Source organism: Suricata suricatta, chromosome 7, assembly GCF_006229205.1.
Source record: "Suricata suricatta isolate VVHF042 chromosome 7, meerkat_22Aug2017_6uvM2_HiC, whole genome shotgun sequence".
Classification (NCBI taxonomy): Eukaryota; Metazoa; Chordata; class Mammalia; order Carnivora; family Herpestidae; genus Suricata; species Suricata suricatta.
Window position 1 is genome coordinate 90,298,734 of NC_043706.1, and position 23,411 is coordinate 90,322,144.

The following is a 23,411-nucleotide window of genomic DNA, read 5'->3' on the forward strand; positions in this document are numbered from 1 at the left end:
GGGAGGGTCAGAGAGAGAGGGAGACACAGAATCCGAAGACAGGCTCCAGGCTCTGAGCTAGCTGTCAGCACAGAGCCTGACGCGGGGCTTGAGCCCACGAACCGTGAGATCATGACCTGAGCCGAAGTCAGATGCTTAACCAACTGAGCCACCCAGGCACCTCATGTCTAAGCATTTTAGACTCAGTGTTCAACTTATGGAAAAATATACAAAGAGTTTTAAAAAATCAATAATCCCTACCCTGTAATAATTATCGTATCATATGCTCATTCCACTGAGATTTGAATATGTCCCAGAAATATATAAGTAATTAGGAGACACAAGTAATATTAGCACAACTACCAACAATGATTTTTAGAGGTATAATCAGTCTGGAAGCTAAGAGGTAAGACTAATTTTAAGATTCTTTCTTGCCCTTATTGAAGAATTAAAGATGCATACAATGATTCATAAAATAGTCAGTGCTAAACTAACTTTCTCTGTTCATGATCTTTGCAGATAATTATAACTGACCAACTATGACAGAATGGAATCTCACTCACCAATACAATTAACCACAAGTCAACATGGCTTTTGTACCCTTCTTCCTCTACTATATCTGCAAAATCTCACTCTGTGAAACTCATCATCGTAGTGAAGTCAGGCCCCCTATAAATCTTCTGAGAATATAATTCTTCAAAGGCATCTGACTATGAGGAATTCTCCCTTCCCTCACCACACCTGCTTTATGTTGTAAACCATATGGAGTATATTATACTTATACTAACTATTCTTCAATAACTTCAGAAGGCAATTCTAAATTTTTAATGCAACCTATAATACATATGTTTTGAAATAAGGTTTCTTAGCAATTCTTATTTCTTCACTGACTCAAGGCAGGTAAAATTAGGTTTTGTTGATCCCCTCTGATCTGAATTCCAATGTTTTGTACAAAAGTGCAGGTAGGGTTTATAATCTCAGTAAATGGCACTCTAATCATCTGTTATAACAGAGAATGTTTGTATTAAAGTGGTGCTTATCTGACCTATAGCAGCTGTCAGCAGGACTCCTTCTCTAATATGCAACAGTTGTTAAAAGACCTAGGCGATTCCACATTAGGACATTTCAGATAATTTTTTTTCACACAATACTTTTTAAATTAATAGTATTGACTTTCAGAAAGTAAAAACTAATGAGAAGGAAATACTGGGTTAGTTGATGAAAGACTTAAAAAAATAAAATAAAAATGAACAATTGGTGTTCAGAAGAAATTCCAGGAAGAAAAAAAATTCTGTATTTCTCCTTTTATCCAACTCTTAGTAAACATATGACAGTGTCACTCTTGGCCTCACTATCTTAAAGAAGTTATTGATGATGGTTTTTTGGTTTGGGCTGGTTTTTGTTGTTGTCATTGTTGTAGTTAACAAGTAAATAAATAACACTGTATTATCAATAATGTTAAATATGAAAAAAAAAAACCTCAGAAGTAACCAGGATAGAAAATTATAGCAAAGCAAATATTAAAATCTTATATTAACTATTTTTATATAAGGCAGCACTCTCCTAATGAAAGAAAAAACTATTAGCAATTTTTCTTTTATTTTTTTAAAGATTTTTTAAACATTTATTTATTTTTGAGAGGGAGAGGGGGAGAGAGAGAGCGTGAGTGCGGAGGAACCAGAAAGAGGGAGACAGAAGATTGGAAGTGGGCTCTGCGCTGATAGAGAAAGCCAGATGTGGGGCTCAAACTCATGAATTGCGAGACCATGACCTGACCCAAAGTTAGACACTCAACCGACTGAGCCACCATGGTGCCCCAACGATTAGTAATTTTTAAAGCTAAACATTTATACATGGGAGTAACAGGAAAGTACTGACATAAAACAAATGCATGATTTTAGAACTCTAAGAAAGAAAGAAAACCATCACTCTAGTCTTGCAACATATTCCAACACAGCAAAAAAAATATGCTAATCCAAGCTGAACTATTTAAGCAATGTCAGTGGTCTCTTTCTTACTATCTAATCCCAATAACCTAAGGCTTAATGGTAAAAAATAAAATACGAAAAACTTATATAGTAAGACTGAGGATAGAACATTATTACTTAAAATTACATGCAAACATAAACCTAAAATTGTAGTGAAAATCTATGAAGAAGAAATAAATTTGAAATCCAAATATTTTAAACAGATTTAAAAGCACTGTTTTCCATTCCTTTCATCCACAAAGCATATATTAATCATAAGTCCATATAATGCAGGACACATAAGATTCTGTTACGGTGCTTCACATTCCCAATTATGTACAGTGAAAAACTTTTCATAAATTCAAAGTTTTCAAAAATAAATACATGCAGCATAAAGTCCTCCGGGCTGAATTTACCGTCTTGTGGCCGTTCTGGCAGGCCACATGCAGTGCTGTCTGCCCCATCGCATCCTCAACATCGACGTCACTGACATGTTGCACAAGGTCGTGGAGTAGTTCTGTCCGCCCATTCACAGCCAGCCAGTGTATCTGTGTAGCCATGGAGTTACTTAACATGTGTACAAGGAGTGTTTCATATAAAAACAGCACATAAATAATGCTATTACATCTCAAATGTGAGCATGATACACACAACAAAGATTAAAGTTTTTTAAAAAGCCCATACATTTTCCTATATTTTTATATGGGTGGAAAATATGTATCAAGAGGTAGGTTACACACCATGTACTTCAAAATCAAGCATTCCATAGACCAAAATAGTTATGGGTCCTCGACTTAGGATCATCAAATACTCTGCTTCCTACATGATCCTGGATTCTGTGCACAGCTTGTCTCTAAAGAAAAGGTACTGGATATTTTTTCTTCCCCAGAAGCAAACATGAGTAAAAAAGTAATTAACATAGTAGGCATCATATGCTTTACCTCACGTCTTTTGCAAATAATGCATGTATCATACACAAATAATAACATATAGGGAAGATAAAACACCTATAACTCTACCACTCAAAGATAATACTAAAACTTTGGACTATGTCAACCATTTTTTTTAACGTTTTATTTATTTTTGAGAGGGGGGCAGTCAGAGGATCCAAAGCAGGCTCCATGCTGACAGCAGTGAGCCAGACATGGGGCTGGAACTCACAAACCATGAGATCATGACCTAAGCCGAAGTCAGAGGCCCAACCAACTGAACCACCCAGGAACCCTAATCCATGTATTTTTCAACTTTTTTTCCATTAAAAAATATATCATGAAACTTGTTTTAAGATGGCAGCTTGAACATATGCATCAACTTCTATTTCTTCCCCACACTCCTTTGAAATAACAATAAAGAGTATCTTTTCTTAAAAGACCTTTATCTTAATATAAGGTAAAATAAAAAAAGAAACTACAATAGCAACAAGTTTTCAAAGCTAAAAGCTTTTGTCTGACTTAGAACAAAAAGTTGAATCTTAAACCAGCAGTAGAGCAAGCCAAAAAGATGATTCAGATCACTGATATCCCAAAAGGCTCAAGAATCAGTGGTAAGCACTCTGCATCTCTTGAAGTAGGTGTGAACTGGCAGATCTAAATAAGATTTAAACCCTAAAATTCCCATCCCCCCTGAACTCTTCTAGGCCAATAACTACCCCTCCCTATCTGAGAGAACACATGAGGCATGAAAACAGTGTCTAGATAAGAGATGCCAGGCACAATGAAGCAAGAATATCATGCTGAAAAAGGAAGATGAAGTGCAAGTTTACACACTGAATACTGACATCCCAAAGCATTCTCCTCTACCCAGCATCCAGAATGCTAACATCCTCCTGGCAACTCTTAAAGCTTTCTCTGAGGAATCTGACCAACTTGAGAGTAAACGCCTAAAGAAACTGACATCAGAGAGAATCTTAAAGGCAAATGCCCAAGCAGATCACCCTACACTAAAGCCCATGGTGAATAAACCTCATTCATTCAGAGCTTTCAAATAGCTTTTCCTGATTCCACCAAACATTCGACAAATGCATCTAGTTTGAAAGACAAAATACAAAATAAATAAATAAGCAAATATATAACAAGCAAGAGAAGAAAAGGAACCATGAATATTCAAGGAAAAAAACTTCAAAAGAAAAAGTTATACTTAATACTCTCAGAGAGCAAATATACTGACTGACCGCATCCTTCAAACAATAGGGTACTGTTTTTTTCAAAAGGACATGGAAGACAAAGTCCTGGAAATTAATACTGTAACAGAGACATGCAAACCCAAAGGAAGATTTAGAAAATAATACTGAGGAAGCCTCTCAGGAAGCACAAAAAGACAAAGAAATGGAGAAACCAGAGAAAAGATAAGAAAATTAAAAGGTCAGCCCAAGAGGTCCAATACTGAAATAATAGGAACTCAAAATGGAGAGAACAGGGAATATAGATGAGTGAAATCATCAAATAAATATTATATGAAAACTTCTCATGAGTTCCCATTACATGAGTTTCCAGGTTGACAGAGCCTCAGTATTACCCAGCCAAATCGATAAAATTAATCCAAACCAAGACCAATCTATAACCCTGAAATTTCAGAACCCTGAAGACAAAATAGGTTCAATAAGCTTCTAGACAGAAAAAAAAAACAGGTTCCATAAAAAGAGTAAAGAAACTAAATGGCACCAAACTTCATATCTGAAAGCTAGCAGACAATGAAGCAATGCTTTCAAAATCCTAAGGGAAAATAATGTCTGGGCTAGAATCTGTCAGCTAAATTATTATTAATAATTACATAATCAGATAGACTCAAAAACTCAAGTAATATCCAGTCATGCAAAGAATCAACAAATTTATCTCCCAGTAACTTTCTTAACCACTGGAAAATATGTTCCAGCAAAGTAAAAGAACAGTCACCTGCAAAAACAAACACAGAATCTATATAAAAAAGAACCCAAAACAAGAGAAAGACAAAAGGAATCTCCAGGATGATGGTGAGGAGACATTCCAAACAAAAAATGTAATGCAGGCCTAGAAATTACCCAATCTAGCTTAGAGAGGACAGAAATTTCAATAAAAGACTGCTTCAAAACTAACGAAGACGAGAGATACTGAATATATCATGAGTTATTTACAATGCTCAGAGCAAGTTTAGTAATGAATTAATAATAAGTACTTAGAAAAGTTCTTTTTAAGTTTATGCTGCAATAAGAAACAAAGACATAGAAATTGGAAAAGATAAAATTATCTCTACTTGCAGATGATAATGACTATCTACATAGAAAACTCTAAGGAATATACCAAAAATTTCTAGAATAAAGGAGTACAGAAAAATCACAGGAATACATGATCAACACACAAAAAGTACACATATTTCTACATACTATCAGTGAACATGCAGAAACTGAAATGCGAACATAATACCATTTAGCATTGCTCCAAAGAAAGTGAGACTTAGCTATATAGTTAAAGCATGTACAAAATCTGTATGCTGAACAGGAAAACATGTACAAGATGTATGTCAGTTCCATACTTTTATAATCCTCACTAAACATCTTGTAGATATTCAGACTACAGCTTTTCTTTATAGATGGCATTGTTAATATATAACAAAACTTGAATTATCACAGGAATTTTAATAATAATCATGATTGAGTTTGTTCTTCATCTTTAGTAAGTCTTTCACAGAATAAATCAAATCTTAGGCAAGCTCTTTTTTATGCCCAACACACCATACCTTCAAAAATATTTTTAATCAGAAAGTTCTTAAAAACTGGCATGGTATATAAATACTCAATATTCTTCTTTATCACAAATTAAAAGATTCAGAATCTACAAAACACTACCAAAAAGGGTAAAAACAAAAAAATTTTTTTCAAACCAAGAAACAGACTCTTAACTACAGAGAAAAAATTGATGGTTGCCAGAGGGGAGGCCGTTGGGGCAATGGATGAAATAGGTGATGGGGATTAAAATGCACACTTACCATGGTAAGCACTGAGTAACATACAGAATTGTTGAATCACTATACTGTGCACCTGCTACTATACAACACCGCAGGTTGACTATACTTGAGTTAAAATTAAAAACTTAATAATAAGAACATTTTTTCAGCTTTATTGAGGTAAAACTGACAAAACTGTAAGATATTTAAAGTATACAACATGGCATGGATAGTTACAGGGATCACTTTCCAGATCTTTAGCTACGGTAAGTGCTTTTTCCTCAAGACGATGTACTCAACAAACATCCTGTAGCAGAAATCTTGCCCTGCCCACCTTCACCTTCAACATTACTCTTCCAACCACTTTCTGAACGAAGTACGTTTTAGGCTCACTCATCCTGAATATTACCAAGGCACATTGTTAAGTGTGGGCTGGGAATTGTGTCAAACAAACAACTTAAAGTACTGGTGTCTGTAAATACTCTGTCATTCAGTAGCATAAACCATAAAATCATGGCAGGAGATAAGAAGGTAAAATTTGACACATAAAATTTAACATCTGTCACAACTTCAAAATGATTTTTTAATAATCACATAATTCTATTTCATTTCTACCTCTAAAATGAATGTTACATTAAATAATGACAATGATTAAAATTTTTGATTTCATGTACAGAATTCTTGAATCACTAACATTATACACTTGAAACTAATACAACAGTATATATTAACTACACTGGAATTAAAATAAAGTTTAAAAAATTTTTGGATTTCAATAATCTTTTCAGAAATACCCCACATCACCTCCCTATAACATCTATATGGACAAATAATACATTAACTTCTGTGAAAAAGCAAAATGGATAAAAATGCTAGCATAGGTAAGATATAACATTAAGAGAGATTCTCTGAGAGGTGCCTGGGTGGCTCTGTGCTGACAGCTCAGAGCCTGGAGCCTGTCTTCGGATTCTATGTCTCCCTCTCTCTCTGACCCTACCCTACTCTCACTGTCTCTCTCTCTCTCTCAAAAATAAAAAACAACATTAAAAAAAATTTTTTTAAAGTGATTATCTGAGTGCAGAGGATACAGTGAGTGATCATTCCATTCATTACCCTTTTTTTCCTTTCTGCTAGCTATCCAATTTTCCTATGATGTACATATTTAAATATCTTAAAGGACATAAAAAAAACCAGCTCTCCTATAATGAAGGAGCAGAGATGCTCCTAAGAATTCCCTGAAAGTCAGTGACAAATGCTAGAAGAATAAGCTTTCAAAATAAGTGAAAAGTCACAAACAAGAAGAAGACAGGAGAAACACAGGGAACTATAACTTCTCATAATATAGCAGAGAATCAGGTCTCAAATCATTCTGAATCTTCTTCATGAACACAAAGTAACTTGCAGAAACACTTGTATTGCACTTTGCATTACTAACACCTTCAGTATCATATTCTAAAAGGTTTTTAAAATTCTGAGATAAAATTCTTAGCACTTACTGCTGTAAGGCCTTCATTATTACAAATGTTGACATCAGCACTGTATTCTAATAATTTACTCATGCATTTCTTCTGCCTGCAAAGAAAAAAAAAAGACACAGATAACTGGTACAAGAAAAATAAGCAAAAGACTATTATTTTATTGGAATACTGACGACACTTCACATTAGCTGGTGGCAAATATTAACCTGAATGCTATAATTCAAGATAACAGGATAAAGAAAAGGTACAATGAGGTTTTCATGTCATTAAGACAAATTCATCATTCAAAATGCTAAAAAATTTCTAATGTTGACTAAACATTTGGAATAGTAATCGTCCTTAGAAATAGGAGACAATGGGTGGCACCTGAGTGGCTCGGTTGGTTAACCGTCTGACTTCAGCCTAGGACATGATCTAGCTGTTTCCAGGTTCCAACCCTGCAGCGGACTCTGTGCTGACAGCTCAGAGCCTGAAGCCTGTTTCAGATTCTGTGTCTCTCACTATCTGCCCCAGTATAAGTTTAAAAATTCAAATACTGAAAATGATCTAACTAAAATTACAACAATTATATTGGAAAGGTGTGAGAGAAAAGTGCTTGCACATGATGAGATGAAAGGAGGAGGGAGTGAAAAAGAGCACAAATAACCTTATGTTCCATAAAGTCAGTTGGTAATGGCTAAAACTGAAAAATCAGGAAGTAGCAATAGTAACACATTATTTCGATTTGAGAAACCTAAATTTTTACATCCACTGAAATAGCTGAGAAGAGCTAACTACAGAGTAAACATTTTATAAAGGTTGGGGAGGAGATCAAGAGAATGCTTCCTTTTTGGAGGGGTGTCACAATATATATTTATTTGAAGTAAAATGCCATGCAATTCATATGCCATACAATCCACTTATTGAAAGTATACACCTTAGTGGTTTTTACTGTATTCACAGAGTTGTGCCAGCATCATCAGCACAATCAATTTTAGAACATTTTCATCTCCCCAAAAAGAAACCCAGTACCCATTAGCAGTCACTACATATTTCCTCCTTTTCCTGACATAGACATGTTAAGATATAGGTCTCACCCTGATTTTGCCACCTGAGTGAAGTTAGTCAACATTGCCTTCAGTAGTTTTTAGTCATGTTCTTTTGCTTTGTTCCCACAGACCTCTGTTAGAGGCAGCAAATTCTCAGACAGTAGTTGAGGGATGTTACAGGTGATATAATCAAACAAATATTCCTTCACGGCTATTGCCTCACTTTTATAATTCTGCTGAGTTTAGAACAAACCAACTTAAGTTTAATTACCTCACCCCTAACAACAATAGGTGTAAGGCAGGGAAAAGTCTAGAAAATCCTGCCACGATCTTGGAAAACTAAAACTCTATACCCATTAAACAGTAACTTTCCATCTCCTCTCCCCCTAGCCTCTGGCAACCACTATTCATTCTACTTTGTCTCTATAATTTATCCAAGTCTCTGATAAAATGGGAATTATACAGTGTTTGTCCTTTTGTGATTGGCTTATTTCACTTAGCATAATGCCCTGAAGGTATATCCATGTTGTAGCCTAAGTCAGAACTTCCTTCCTTAAGGCTGAATGACATTCCATTGTATGTATATACCTCATTTTGCTCATCCATTAATCCATCAATGGATACTTGCTTTCATTTTAATTTCACTTCAATTGCTTTCATTCTAGGTAATGCTATGAGCATGAGTGTACAAATACTTTTTCAAGACCCTCCTTTCAATTTTATTGGGTATATACTGAGAAGTGAGATTTTTAGATTACGTGGTAATTCTATTTTTTGAAGGGGGGCAACCAAATTGTTTTTCAGGACATCTGTACCTTTTTTTTTTTAATTTTTAATGCTTATTTATTTATTTTGAGAGAGACAGAGAGGGAGAAGGGGCAGAGGGACTAGATAGAGAGAATCTCAAGCAGGCTCTGTGAGTGTCAGCAGAGCCTCATGTGGGGCTCAGTCTCACAAACCATGAGATCACGACTTGAGACAAAACCAAGAGTCAGATGCTCAACCAACTGAAACACCCAAGCATCCTAAAGCTCTTTTTTTAGTATTTTTAAAATGTATTTATATATTTTGAGAGAGAGCAAGCAGGTAGGAGGAGAGAGAGGGTGAGAGAAAGAATCCCAAGTAGGTTCTGCACTGTCAGTGCAGAGCCTGATGCAGAGCTTGAACTCATGAACCATGAGCTAAGCTGAAACCAAGAGTCAGATGCTTAACTGATATTTTTTAAAAGAGAACAAATTACTTTTCTTGCTTTGGTTTTTCTATCTGAAATGAAGTTAAAGGTAATTTAAAATCAGCATTATAATCAAAGAAAAGAAAGAAAAATAAAATTCTGAGTAAACTTGTAAATTCAAACATTTACAAAGTTCCTCTATCTAACACATTGTTAAGAAAATCTTGGGAAATAAATCTTCAATAATCCTGAGACAACAGACCAGACAGTCCTATTAAAATGAATACATTGTTGGGGTGCCAGGGTGGCTTACTCAGTGAAGTGTCCAAATTTGACTCCAGTCATGGTCTTGCAATTCATGAGTTCAAGCCTGACGTCGGGCTCTGTGCTGACAGCTCAGAGCCTGGAGCCTGTTTCAGATTCTGTGTCTCCCTCTCTCTCTGTCCCTCCCCCATTCACACTCTTTGTCTCTCTCTCAAACATAAACATTATTAAAAAATATTTTAATGAATATGTTGTTTAAAATGTGTGTGTGGCTATACCCATATTGCTGGATTTCTAAAACATCTTCAAGTTGTCTTAAACCACTGCCCTATTACCAAAATAAACACATGTGAATGGGCCAGAAAAACAGTTCCAAGGAGGTGTTTAGGGTGGGTTAATGAAGAAAAGCCACAATCCATAATGCTCCCCGCCTCCAATAATGAATTGCCAAAGAGAGTAATGTGAGAGAAATATATCTTTTCTCACTTAATGCTACTTTCCAGAATCTCAGTTAAGTCAAAACAACCCACTAAATGGCAAAAACAGGTGCTCATTATTTTGCCCAGAATTAGAGATAAAATATTAACTAACACACAGGCTCTGCCCTTTATGAGCTCACAGCCTCGCCCAAAAAATAAAGAAAAAAAATCATATTTCAAATCTGACCAACATGCAACCTAAGAATTCCCAACAATGTTGACGTTTTCTCTTTTAACAATCTTGTATAATCATGAGCCAACACTGGATCCTCCTGTAAGGGGAGCAAATAGTTTCCAGCCCAGATAGTGCAGTAATTACAGGAAGCTTATAACAACTCAAACGACATAAACACCAATCATCCAAGTAGTCTGTGTTGGTTTAATGGGACTTTTACTAGAAAGGAGGGCAATTCAGTACTAATGCACCCAGCACCAACGGTTTAAGAGAGCAATGCTAAAGCACGCCAAGGGAATTATACTACTTATCTGATAACTGAGGGAACAAAACAAAAAACTAAACCCAAAAATGGATGAGCAAAAGGGGAAGAACTACCCAAAGACTTCTGCCTCAGTCTAGACAAATTGGAACTCATAAAGAAATTATAATAAAAGGTATTTTTGAAAATATCAGCAGCTATAAGAAGTTACACATACTCAAGTCACTCAGCAAACATTTATGGAGTAACTCTAAGTTGTACAAGGCACCCAATAATAAAAATGAAAATAGTTAAGTATTGAGTATCAAAATTAATCTTCATAGAAATAGAAAGACATCCAAATTAGATATTGTTAGGGCCACAAACTTGTTATTCCTTCTCTCCTCACTGATTTGCCATGTGAATCAGGTAATTTGTTGTATTTCTTCACCTTTTAAATGTAACGGTCTCCAATTTTAATGTTTTCACACATCCCCCCAACAAAAAAGATATGTGAGGTGTTAATGATGAAATGTGTTAACTAACTGAAAGGAATCCTTTCACAATGTATAGATCTACCAAATCATCACAATGTATACTTTAAATATCTTACAGTTTTGTTAATTATACCTCAACAAAACTAGGGGGGAAAAGTAAGTCTTCTCAATGACTTAAGTGCCTAACTACAATGGCAGTAGACATTTTATCCCCTCTGTGTAATGATGTGTCCTCTCACAGTTGTTGAGCATATTGAGATAGTTTTCTATTTGTAATTTTTTTTTGAGAGAGAATGTGTGTGTGTGTGTGTGTGTGTGTGTGTGTGTGTGTGTGTGTGTGAGAGTGAGAGAGAGAGAGAGAGCGTGCGCACACAAGCGAGCAGGGGAGGGGCAGAAAGAGAGGGGAAAGAGAGAATCCCAAGCAGGTTTGGATCAGTCAGCACAGAGTCCTGGGCAGGACTCAATCTCACAAAATGCGTGGCCTGAGCCGAAATCAAGAGTCAATGGTCATTGAACTGACTGAGCCACCCAGGTGCCACTAAATGTGTAATTTTTTCAAAGAGCTTTGTCACTATCCTACCAATGCTTGGGATAATGTATCGAGATGTGACATCAATTCAGCAAGTAATGAATTCAACAAGATCTAGAACCTTGAGGGTGATACCCTAGAAACATGATCTAATGTGGCTAATTATTATAAAAATAGTTGTTTAATCAGCACAATGTTACCTATCAGAACAATGGACAACTGATTCACATGCTAAATTGTGAACTAGAACAGAACAGTCAGGGTCAAAGGACTATGCCTTCCCCTGGTCCAACCTAGACATCACTATGATTCTTGTATGTTTGCTTCTTGTTCCACTTTAATCCTTTGTATGCAAAAATTTAGTCTCAGAATGATGCAGTGCACAATTCTAGCCCCAAATCTATCTCAGGCAGCAACCTCAACTACCTGGAATTCCTGTCAAATTAGGAAACAGAAATATTTTCAAAAGCAATTAAAAAAAGAGACATGGGAATATACTTTCATACAAAAGTTTTATTACATTTGAAAAATGTTTATAAATGTAAGTTCCTCAAGCCCTGAGTCAAAAACTACTATTTTTATTTTAAACATCATTCCAGTCATTTGATATAGTTTCTCAGTCCAAAAGAATTTTAAGAAGTAAAAAAATAGTGGTAAGTAGAGGCAGAAACAGAGATGTGACATCTGAAAATCTCAGCGTTTAAAAAAAGAGAACGAAAACCATAAAAAGAATAGTCAGGCTTAAAATAGCACGTAATAACATAAAGATGTTCATAATAATGACCAAAGTTATCAAAAAAAGACATGGAATTAAACGTGGGATAAAATAATCAGGAAAATGGACACCAAAAAAAAAGAGGTGACAATTACGCTTTTCAGAAAATAAAATGTCATTATAATACATGCAAAAATGAACTTCAACAAGAATATTTTCAAAAATATTAGTAAACAATAATAATAAATTATTAAATATGATAGTTATTTAAAAATTGAATATAATGACCCATGACCCTCTTCCCAAGGCAAGTAAGAGTAAAAAAGAAAATCACCAAATCAAGAGTGCCTGGAATACTGTTAGACATAACTGATAATACAACTTAAGCTCCTCAAAAAAAATAAAATATTTACCCATTTCGAGCTGCCAAATGAAGGGGTGTACAGCCTGAAATATCCTGATAGTTAGGATTTGCTCCTTTCTTTAATAGCAGAACCAAGCACTCCACCGATCCACAACTAAAACAGTATTAAAAAAAAGTTGATACATTCAATAAACAGCCATAGCTGACATACCCTAATTAAAAAACAAAAAGGTCTATTAAACACATTATTTTTGAGGTCCACTATTAACCTATAATTTAAATTCTGTCACAAATAGTAAATATCCTCTACTTTCAAGATGATACATTCTACTATGCAAGCTATGAAGATTTGAGATTTTCAAATAAAGCAAAATAAGGAATACATAAAAGAAACATACAGTACTCTCAATTTTTTGGCTTCCAGAAGCCAAATTTATTATGAAAAATTAATTTTAACACATGTCTTGAAAGGAAGTTAGATATCAATGAACTGACTGATTACATACTTGAAGATTATGAATAAAAATCATTCTCACACCTAAGTAAAAAATATAAAGCCAATGGCTCCATCGTATATGGTTAACATATAAAATTTTATACTGGTAGGATAAGAGAAAGATTTCAGTAAATATACCCTCTTTTCTTTTCTTTTCAAATTTTGAAATTCTAGTTAGTTAACAGTGTAATATTGGTTTTAAGAATAGAATTCAGTGATTCATCACTCACCTACAACACACAGTGCCCATCCTAACAAGTGTGCTCCTTAATGCCCATCAGCCATCTCCCTCTATCATCCCACAGTTTGTTCTCCATCAGTTAAGTCTCTTATGGTCTGGTTCCCTCTCTCTCCCTTTTTATTCCCCATTCTGTATGTTCATCTGTTTTGTTTCTTAAATTCCACATACGAGTGAAATCATATGGTATTTTGCTGCCTCCGACTGACTTATCTGGCTTAGCATGATACACTCCAGCTTCATCCATGCTGTTGCAAATGGCAAGATTTCGTTCTTTTGATGACTGAGTAATATTCCAATGCACGAGCATGTGCGCACGCATACCCCCCCCACACACACATTCTTTATCCATTCAACAGCTGATGGACATTTGGGCTCTTTCCATAGTTTGGTTATTGTTGATAATGCTACAATAAATAAGTGAGTGTACCCTCTTAAATAAGTGAATGTAACCTACGGATCTGATCTAGAACATGTTAAGATAGTAGATGTGAGACTTTAGCCTGATCTCAAGGTTATCTAGAGAAAGAATGCAAACATAGCATACTATGCTCTAAACAGAATAAAGAACCATTCAGCAGTCTGTTCTCATCTTTCCCTGTAACTACTGTAGGGCAGCACTGATCCAAAGCTTACTGAGCATTACTCTAGATCAGACTTTAATCCAAAATATCTTTCTTCTTACTTTGCTGCAATGTGAAGCAAGCTTCTTTTCACACGTCCAAATGCATAATTGACATCAAACCTTGAATTTGATAGTAGCTCAGAAACAGACCTACACCAAAAGAAAATTAGTAAGAGTTGATATGTTAAAAAAAGTTCTTAAAACATAGTAACTCAAGTTAATAGCTCTTAACTCTTAACAATTATCCAAAAAGTTCTGTCCCACATCAACCAAAAAACAAAGCCTTACTCTCTAAGCATAGCATGGTAGCCAGCAAAGTTTCACCCAAAAACCAACTGCACAAACCTATAAACTGGTGTTGAAGGTTTCCTCATCTGCTGATCTATATCATCTGCTCTGAGGAAACCTAAGTTGGCTTCAGTTCTCCATGGTTCTTAAGAAAGAGAGCTGGGCTGGCCAACCCCCTTGTAACAAGTATGGCCTATCTATATTAATCATAGTCAAATAAGAAAAATCAGATTAAAATATGTTTTAGTTGTATCAGACAGAAAGTTTAAAGCAAAAACTTGTTTATACTGTAAATTTATTTCAAAATAGTTTCCTTGTCACTTTCTTGTTACACCAAAACTGCCCAATGGCTAACCACAGCAGAAATGTCTCCTCCAAGTGTAAACATCTCATATGAACTCAATAAAAAGAACATCAAAGAAGAACATTAGGGAAATAAGTTGTCCATCAGCCCTAACCTTTTGCTATAAAGCTCAGTGGTGACTTCCAACTGAAACCATCACAATGTTTTTCTAATTGTCAGTGGCCAACCAAATACCTGGCTTAATACCTGACAATTCATTTAGAAAATCTCTTACCATGGAGCACCTGGGTGGCTCAGTTGGTTAAGCATCCGAGTTCAGGTCATGATCTCGCCACTCCTGGGTTCGAGCCCTGCCTCGGACTCTGCTGACAGCTCAGCACAGAGCCTAGAGCCTGCTTCAGACACTGTGTCTCCCTCTCCCGGGCCCTCCCCCTTTATGCTCTGTCTCTCTCTCTTTCTCAAAAGTAAATAAACATTTAAGAAAAATAGTCTCTTACCATAAAATTTTACAGTTGATACAGATCTTAGAAAATCTTGGTTTTTATTGCACAGAAAGTAAATTATAACAGAGGTTAAACAACATGCCCTAGGACAACATCTATGTCCAAATTGTGTGTCTATGTTTGTGTGTGCATGTATGTGGACACAACACTTAGGTAAATTTATACTTCTCCTGTACACTTAAACAAAAACTATAAATTTGAAATATACATGGAAGGCCTGGGTGGCTCAGTCGGTTGAGCTTCCAACTTCAGCTCAGGTCATGATCTCACAGTTCTTGAGTTTGAGCCCCGTGTCGGGCTCTGTGCTGACAGCTCAGAGTCTGGAACCTGCTTCAGATTCTGTGTTTCCCTCTATCTCTGCCTCTTTCCTGCTTGTGCTCTGTCTCTGTCTCTCAAAGATAAATAAATGTTTAAAAAAAATTTTTTTAATAGGCACTCACCTGTGTTGATCAGCCATAACCATTGGCATTAATGTATAAACAGCAGTTTCATTATCTGAATGTAAAAAAAAAAAAAAAAAAAACAATTAATTTAATTTATCTCCTATTTTCTTCCAAAGGGTGATACCTGACTACTTTAGAGATTTCCTAATTCCATATAAAAAGTAAGAAGAGGTGAAAGAAGGTTAGAGATCGTGCAGATGGATGCCTGGTTTCAGCTCAAGTCGTGGATCTCACAGTTCATGAGTTCCAGCCCCAAGGTGGAACTTCTTGAGATTCTCTCTCCCTCTCTTCTCTGCCCCTCCCCAGCTCTTTCTCTCAAAATAAATAAATAAACCTTTAAAAAAAGCACACAATACCAAAGGTACTGCAAAATTTGCAATGCAGAATTTTTTATCATAACGCTCAGCCCCTTTAAATCATCACCAAAGTGCTTAGCTTCTAGATGTGATGGGGAAAATGAGAGATCTATTACTTTCTGCAGTTCTAGAAATTTCTTTTACTCCAAAAGATGTGTTTATCAACTTCATGTTTTATCAAACTTATATACAGTTTGGGAGAATTTTAAGTATATATGGGTATTATAGATATATATGCTAAAATAATTTTAAAACATTAAATATACACAGTACTTCTTTCTTGCCAACATTAAAACAACATCTTTGAGAAGCTTTTATGAAACTTCTGTTTTATGAAACTGAAGTCTTAATTTTCCCTATTACTTTACACTATTCATATTTTTATTTATATCTTTTGTAGAGTAAGTTCACAGAAGTATGATCCAAAAGAAAAGGTTAAAAGTCAACAATATCTATGATAGTAGATTATACTTAGATAAATTTCAGCTATGTTTGGATTTATTTTTCCATATTGCTAATGGTCATTTCTCAATTCAATGCATTTTTTATGAGTTATTTACAAAGAAGTAACTCAGATAATGGCCATTTAGTCCTGATACTAAAATTAATGAGTTAAAGTTTCAGGAAGAAACGGGTATTTGCAGAGTATCAAAGGATCTCCCCAAAATATTGACTAATTACAAAGGAAAATAGTAAATTTACAGTGGGGAACTCAGCTGATATCACCTTGATCAACTGATAAAGGGTTACATCACCAGATATAATACATATCAATATCATGTAGTATCATGTAGCTTCTGATATGATCCACTATAAAAGGCACATCATGAAAAAATATTGGACAAACCCACATTAAGGGGAATCCACAAAACACTCAAGCAGTCTTCTTAAAAAGTCTCAAGGGGTACCTCAGGAAGTTAAACATCTGATTCTTGATTTGGGCTCAAGTCATGATCTCACAGTTCATGGGATCTAGTCCCTTGTTGGGCTCTGGGCTTAAAGCACTGAGCTTACTTGGGATACTGTCTCTCTCTCCTTGCCCCTCCCTCACACACAGGGATGTGCACATGTGCACACTCTCTCCTTCTCTCTCTCCCTCTCTCAAAAAAAGTCTAAAGGCCATTAAATATAAGAAAAGTTTAAAGAACTATTACAGTTTGGGAAAGCTACGGAAACACGGACAACTAAATGCAATGTGGTGTCGTCGATCGGATGCTAAAACAGAAAAAGGACACTGTTGAGAACACTTGTCAAATTCTAATAAAGTCTGTAATGTAGTTAATAGTGTTACACCAATGTTAATTCCTTAGTTGTGATAATGGTACTATGGTTGTACAAGATGTGAATATTATGGGACACTGACTGAATGGTGCACAGAAATTCTGTACTATTTATGCAATTTTTCTCTAGTTCTAAAAAATAAGAAGTTGTAAGAAAAAAGAAAACAGGGAAATTGTTATCATTAAAAGAGTCTTAAGAGATGATCAGCTAAATGCAATACATGCACTTTGGATATTGATCCAAACAAACCAACTGTAAGATATTTCTGAGAGAAAAAAACTCAATATGGACTGGGTATTTTGATGATAATAAAAATTACTGTCATTTGTGTTGGCTCTAACAATAATATTGTGATTACGTTTGAAAAAAGCAGTTTACATATTTAGAAATGTATACCACAGAGAGAAGGAAAAAAGTTATCACCATTTCTTCACATCTTTGCTCATTATTTCAATATTTGTAAGTATATTCATGAAAAGCAATTTAGTTCTAGTCAGGACTATTTACAAATTCAGCATGCAGATGCAACATTTTCAGCACATACAAAAAATAATAGTACTATAAAATCCTACTAATCATAACATGTTTGAGGTTTTTTTAATTTTTTTAATTGTTTTTAATGTTTATTCATTTTTGAAAGAGAGAGACAGAGACAGAGAGTGAGTGGAGGAGGGGTCGAAAGAGAGGGAGATACAGAATCAAAAGCAGGCTCCAGGCTCTAAGTTGTCAGCACAGTGCCCAGTACGGGGCTTGAACCCACAAACCATGGAATCATGACCTGAGCTGAAGTCAGATAACAGACTGAGCCACCCAGGCGCCCCTTAATGTTTACTATTTTTTGAGAAAGAAATAGACCGCAAGTGGGGTAGGGGCAGAGAGAGACACAGAATCTGAAGCAGGCTCCATTCAGGCTCTGAGCTGTCAGCACAGGGCCCAACACAGGGCTCGAACTCATGAACCCTGAGATCATGACCTGATCAAAGTGGGAAACTCAACCAAATGAACCACCAGAAGCCCTAAAACATAATCTTAAAGGCACTGTTCTAAACTCTCTACATACATCATCTCTAACCTCACAACCACCTTATGAAGGAAGTACTATTGCTATCCCCATTTTGCAAATGAGAAAACTGAGCACTACATTAAGAGCTGTGTGATGGTGGCAGTAAGGGGCTCAGTTCAAATTCAAACCTGGCTGATTCCACAGCCCATACAGTAAAAATCTTACAGTGCACCCAGTATACTACATAGAGTAACCAAAAGGTCTACAATACTGATTTTATGTGCAATACACTCTAATTTGTTTATTCTCTTCTGTTTCAGTTTTTTCTTAATGCTGACCGCAATAAATTATTTTCATTAACTACCGGTGAGTCACCACCGGGAGCTGAAAAAACACTGCACTAAGCCTCCCTTGACATGGTAACATTCTTTATCTCTCATGATACACGTCCCAATCTGAACTTCCAAACCATGACAATTTCATTAAGTCTCTCCATAATAAACAAAGTCACCAACAGGAAATACCCTTATTTTGAATTTAAAGTTTTAAATCAAGTTAGTACATAATTGTGAGCATGAATGAACATCATAAGATTCACATGGGTTTTATTTAAAGGTATTTATGTAGGTAAAATTTAGATGTAGATCTTACTTTTTAAGTCACATATAACCTTATAAAAATACAGTTCACATACACTAAAGGTATGAGGAAATAAACATAACCACAATTATGATGCTAGAAGGAGACAATCCAGGAAATAGTATACTATGAAAGAACAGAACAGGGGTGCCTGGATAGCTTAGTCAGTTGAGCATCTGAGTTTTGATAGGGGCTCAGGTCCTGATCTCAACATCATGGGATCAAGCCTACTTGAGATTCTCTCTCTTGCTCTCTCTCTGCAGCTTGTTCATTCGCTCTCTCAAAAGTAAGTAAACATTCAAAAAAAAAAAAAGGAAAGAATAAAATTTGTTGTCATATGCTTCCTTCTCCACACTGATGAAGACATCTTAAGAACTAGGTATATAATTAAAGTTAGAGTGATAAGAGTTTAATCTCACTTTATCAGATATGGTGGCCTTTCGATTAACTGATAAAGTTCCAGACTCTACAACTAAAAGAAAAACCTTAAAGAAAAAGAAGCTCAGGTTCATTCTATTATTTACAATTTCTCTTTAAACTGTCAAATGGGAGTGGTTTTTTAAAAAACTAATAATCACCTGGGCACCTGGGTGGCTCAGTCAGTTAAATGCCAGACTTCAGCTCAGGTCATGATCTCATGGTTCATGGGTTCGAGCCCCTCATGAAGTTTTGTACTGACCGCTCAAAGCCTAGAGCCTGCTTTGGATTCTGTGTCTCCCTCTCTCTCTGCCCTTCGCCCGCTTGCGCTCGCTCTCAAAAATAAATGAACATTAAAAGAAAATTTTACATAAAAACTGATAAGCACCCTAATCATCATTCAAATATATGCTAATTTGGGCTCAAGTTCTATAATTTTACTAAACAAACTACATTCACTGTAAGTTCAGTAGTTCATGACTATTTTTCCCACATAAACAAGCAATATAAGCCAATTTTTTAAAGTCCCTGAGAATCCACATCCCTAAAGTAATTTCCTTCTCTGCACTTCCTCTCTCATTGTATTCTGATGTTAGCCCTGCCCAGGATGATTCAACAACCTGCACTCAATTACTTAGTGGTAATACTCAGTGGGTGAACTCAGTGGTAATACTCAGGTTTTCATCATCCCAAGGAAACATAAATGTGTTCTACCAAAATCAGTTCAGTAAATCAAATCTGCAGTTTAATCCTATGCAACAAAGTTAATTTTAGAGTAAAAGGAGATTAAAAACTTTCTAACCTTAATACTGTGTTCCAATTAGATGCTTATTAACCACTGAACTCTAATATGGCAAAGTAAGTACAGTATCTATAATCTAAATTTAGAGAGATCTCAAAACTTAACTCTGCGACCTTTTAAACTTCATGCACAAGCTAGAGTTCTGTAACTAGAATGCAATACACACACTCACACATGCATACTTGGAAGAGCCAAGCTCAGAAAATTCAAAAAGATTCATCATAAATTAAGGAGAAACACAAATTAAAGGAGCAAAATGAGCAAATCATTACAATGAAAGAGAAACAAATATATGCAAGATGCTGCTTTTGCCTAGCAACATGGGAGAATGCTTTAGGTTTACTTACTACTCTAGTTTCCAAGGACTCTAGTTTCCAAGGTGAAACTTTCTAAAAAGTTGAGAGGTTGATACTCAGAGCTTTAAAAATGTCGATGTAATGAGACCTATAATTCTCCTCCCACTTATTAATCCCAAGGAAATATTTAGAGGAAGGGTAAGACTTTAAAATTACAAAGTTGCTCCTCATAAAAATCTATTATCAAAACAAAAATGAGATTCAATATTTGTTACCCGTATCCTATGAAATGCTGAACAGTCATTAGGCATATTTAAAGATATAAAAAAATGTGTTATTTTCTAAAAGCAAAATAAAAGACCTATATGCAGTATGATCTTCTAACACTATTTATTACTAAATGGTAGAATAACAGATTTTTAAAATTTTTCTTTCTTCTTGATATTTTCTACAATGAAAATACATTACTTTTTAGACCAGGACACATGATCAAAGTCTTCTAAATCGTATTTGTGTAAAATATAGTGGGATTTAAACTAAGCAACAAAACTGCCGAGTCAGTAAAACACTACATGCTGTGTTCTTCATCAGCCTAGGGCAATAATTTGACTGTGGAAAATGACGACAGCACCTAAGAAATGGACTCAAAGTAGAAGCTGCAAAGAAAACATAGAATATAGAAAAAGTTCAAGCTGGAAGTCTAGCTACTAACATCATTATTTCCAGTCAACTACTTCATACTAGCAATGTATCAAGTAGAAAATTATTTTTCAGAAAGGCACACAAATCATCCCTATTCTTAATCCTAAATAGAGACTAGGGGAAAACATTTGGTGAAAATTACCCCCAAAGTCCCCGGTGCCACATTTGATGACTCTCTCCCAAGGTCTCCTTCCATAACCTACAAGTCACCTCTCCGGCAGCAATTCAAAAGAAAGTTTTGAAAAAATGAAAGATACATTAATACAACAAATTTAAAAAAAAAAAAAAACATTACCAACCATAAACTCCCAACCCTTCTCTTCCGCGGGCATACAGAACCGAAAGCCTATTAGATAGAGGCAGCACTGCCATCTCCTACTGCCACTAAAGGGTGGGAATTCATGAGGCTGCAAACAAAACACCTTTATGTCTCACCTCCTTTATTGCTAATGCTTTACCTATTCTGAAACCCTGGCACAATGAACTAAAATCCCTTAACTACAAGGATCATGCCTTATTCCTCTGTGGAAGGTCCTCAACTCACACTTAGGTCTGGTGAATAAACGAAGAATGAAAGCAGGCATGAGTTTTTTAAAGTATATATATATACATACATACAGAAATAGTGCTTTAAGGATACAAGTATGATATCTGACACCCTTTTATCTGTTTGTCAAAATACAAAAGTGCTCTACATTTCCGAAAAGAAAACAAAGGCTACTTAATTCCCGCTCTGCAACTTAAAGCAAATACTGTTTTGGTGCATCTCTCTACCCACAACTAGCAGCGACTGTAAAATGACCCACAACAGTTTTCTGGATCCGGGTCTCTGCCATCCGACTGATATTTCTACCCTTTTGCTGAAATCTTAAATCGACAGTCAGGAGAGGCTTCGGTTCTGCCTCTTCAGCACCGGGGCCCGCAGAGCCCAGACCTCCCGCAAACTCCCACCTGCCTGGGGTGGGGAGCTGCGGGCGAAGGGTGGCCGCGGGTTGCAGCCTGGCCCCTCCCACCTAAGGAAAGTAACTGTGGGCGTTTTCTCGGCTTTGGGTTAGTTTATCCACCCGACCAAGCCTCGCCCCAACTCCGCCCCCAGCCTCCCCACGGCCGTCCACAGACACCCCCAACCACCCTTCCAGCTCACCATCCGGCAGCTCGACGGTGCGCGCGCGGCGCAGCGAGCGCGTCAGGCGGTTGAGCTGCTCCATCGCTCTCTCCATCCTCGGCGCGCCCTCCGAGAACACCCCGCCGCACCGGCGGCCTCCGCGCCCAGCGCCCTACATCCCGCCCCGGCCCGTTCGGCGGGAGGAGGCACCGGCTCGCCCTGGCTGACACCCGGGGCTGCACGGGCCGCTCACGGCCGCGGCCGCCGTCCGGGAGCCGGAGACTGCCGGACAGATCACAGACGGGGCACCCCCGGCTACCGCCGCGGATCGCGCCCTTCCTGCCAGAGCCGCCGCTTCCCTCCCGGATTCGCACGGCCTTCTGGGAACGGTAGTTCAGAGCCGGCCGACCCGCGCGCCTGGGGCGGAGCCACGCTGGGTGCGCCCGTGGCTCTGCGCCGAGGCCGCGCTGACGCCGGGGTGGAGTGGTGAGTGCTGGAGGCGAGGCCAGCCCCGGGCGCACCGCCAAGTTCCTGGAGAGACTTGCTGGGTGGCCCCACGCCCTCTCCTGCCCTCCAGAGTTGTACAGGAGCAGCTTCTTTCAATTCTGTCACTCCCCTATATACCAAATTGGGGTACAAGAACAAATAAATCCATCTTCCTACTCATCCTAGTTTGGGTACATTTGTTTTCCAGATACCTAAACTGTAGAATAATGTATTTTCATATGTCAAATTTAAAGAAGAACGAAGTGAAATAAATGCAAAGCAGAATACACTTTTTCTCTCATTGCATAATTATTTGACTCCCCATCAGGACGACTTCATGAGGGCCAATCACGAATTTGTCTTGCATCTTGTACCATGATACCTGACACAACAATGAAACTTTAAGGAATATACAGATAATGACATCCTGAAAGAAAACTTTAGCATCTTTGGTACAACGCTGAAGTTGAAAATGATGATAGATCCCAGTGGGGAATCCAGACTTTGACTTTATGACTTGCAAAAAATTTAATAATACCAACAAAGTATGGAAAAAATGAATTATAAGGAAATCAGTGGGGGAAAATCATTTTTGTCAGCTCTGCTCAGAAGTTGAGCACAA

At 36.8% G+C, this 23,411-nt stretch overlaps 1 protein-coding gene across 2 annotated transcripts in view; it reads right to left on the bottom strand.

Moving 5' to 3' along the window:
* Positions 1-22,663, bottom strand: part of HACE1 (HECT domain and ankyrin repeat containing E3 ubiquitin protein ligase 1) — a 103,942-nt gene extending 81,279 nt beyond the window's left edge. Inside the window, exons 1-6 of one of the 2 annotated variants that reach the window (XM_029944102.1) lie at positions 22,343-22,663; positions 15,700-15,754; positions 14,225-14,314; positions 12,855-12,959; positions 7,361-7,436; positions 2,363-2,494 (exon numbers count right to left, since the gene is read on the bottom strand). In XM_029944102.1, the coding sequence (XP_029799962.1) occupies positions 2,363-2,494; positions 7,361-7,436; positions 12,855-12,959; positions 14,225-14,314; positions 15,700-15,754; positions 22,343-22,418 (534 nt within the window). In that variant the 5' untranslated portion in view covers positions 22,419-22,663. Of the gene's footprint in view, positions 1-2,362; positions 2,495-7,360; positions 7,437-12,854; positions 12,960-14,224; positions 14,315-15,699; positions 15,755-22,342 lie in introns of those variants that run through there. The other variant, XM_029944103.1, reaches the window with a different exon arrangement.
* Positions 22,664-23,411: the final 748 nt, after the last annotated feature.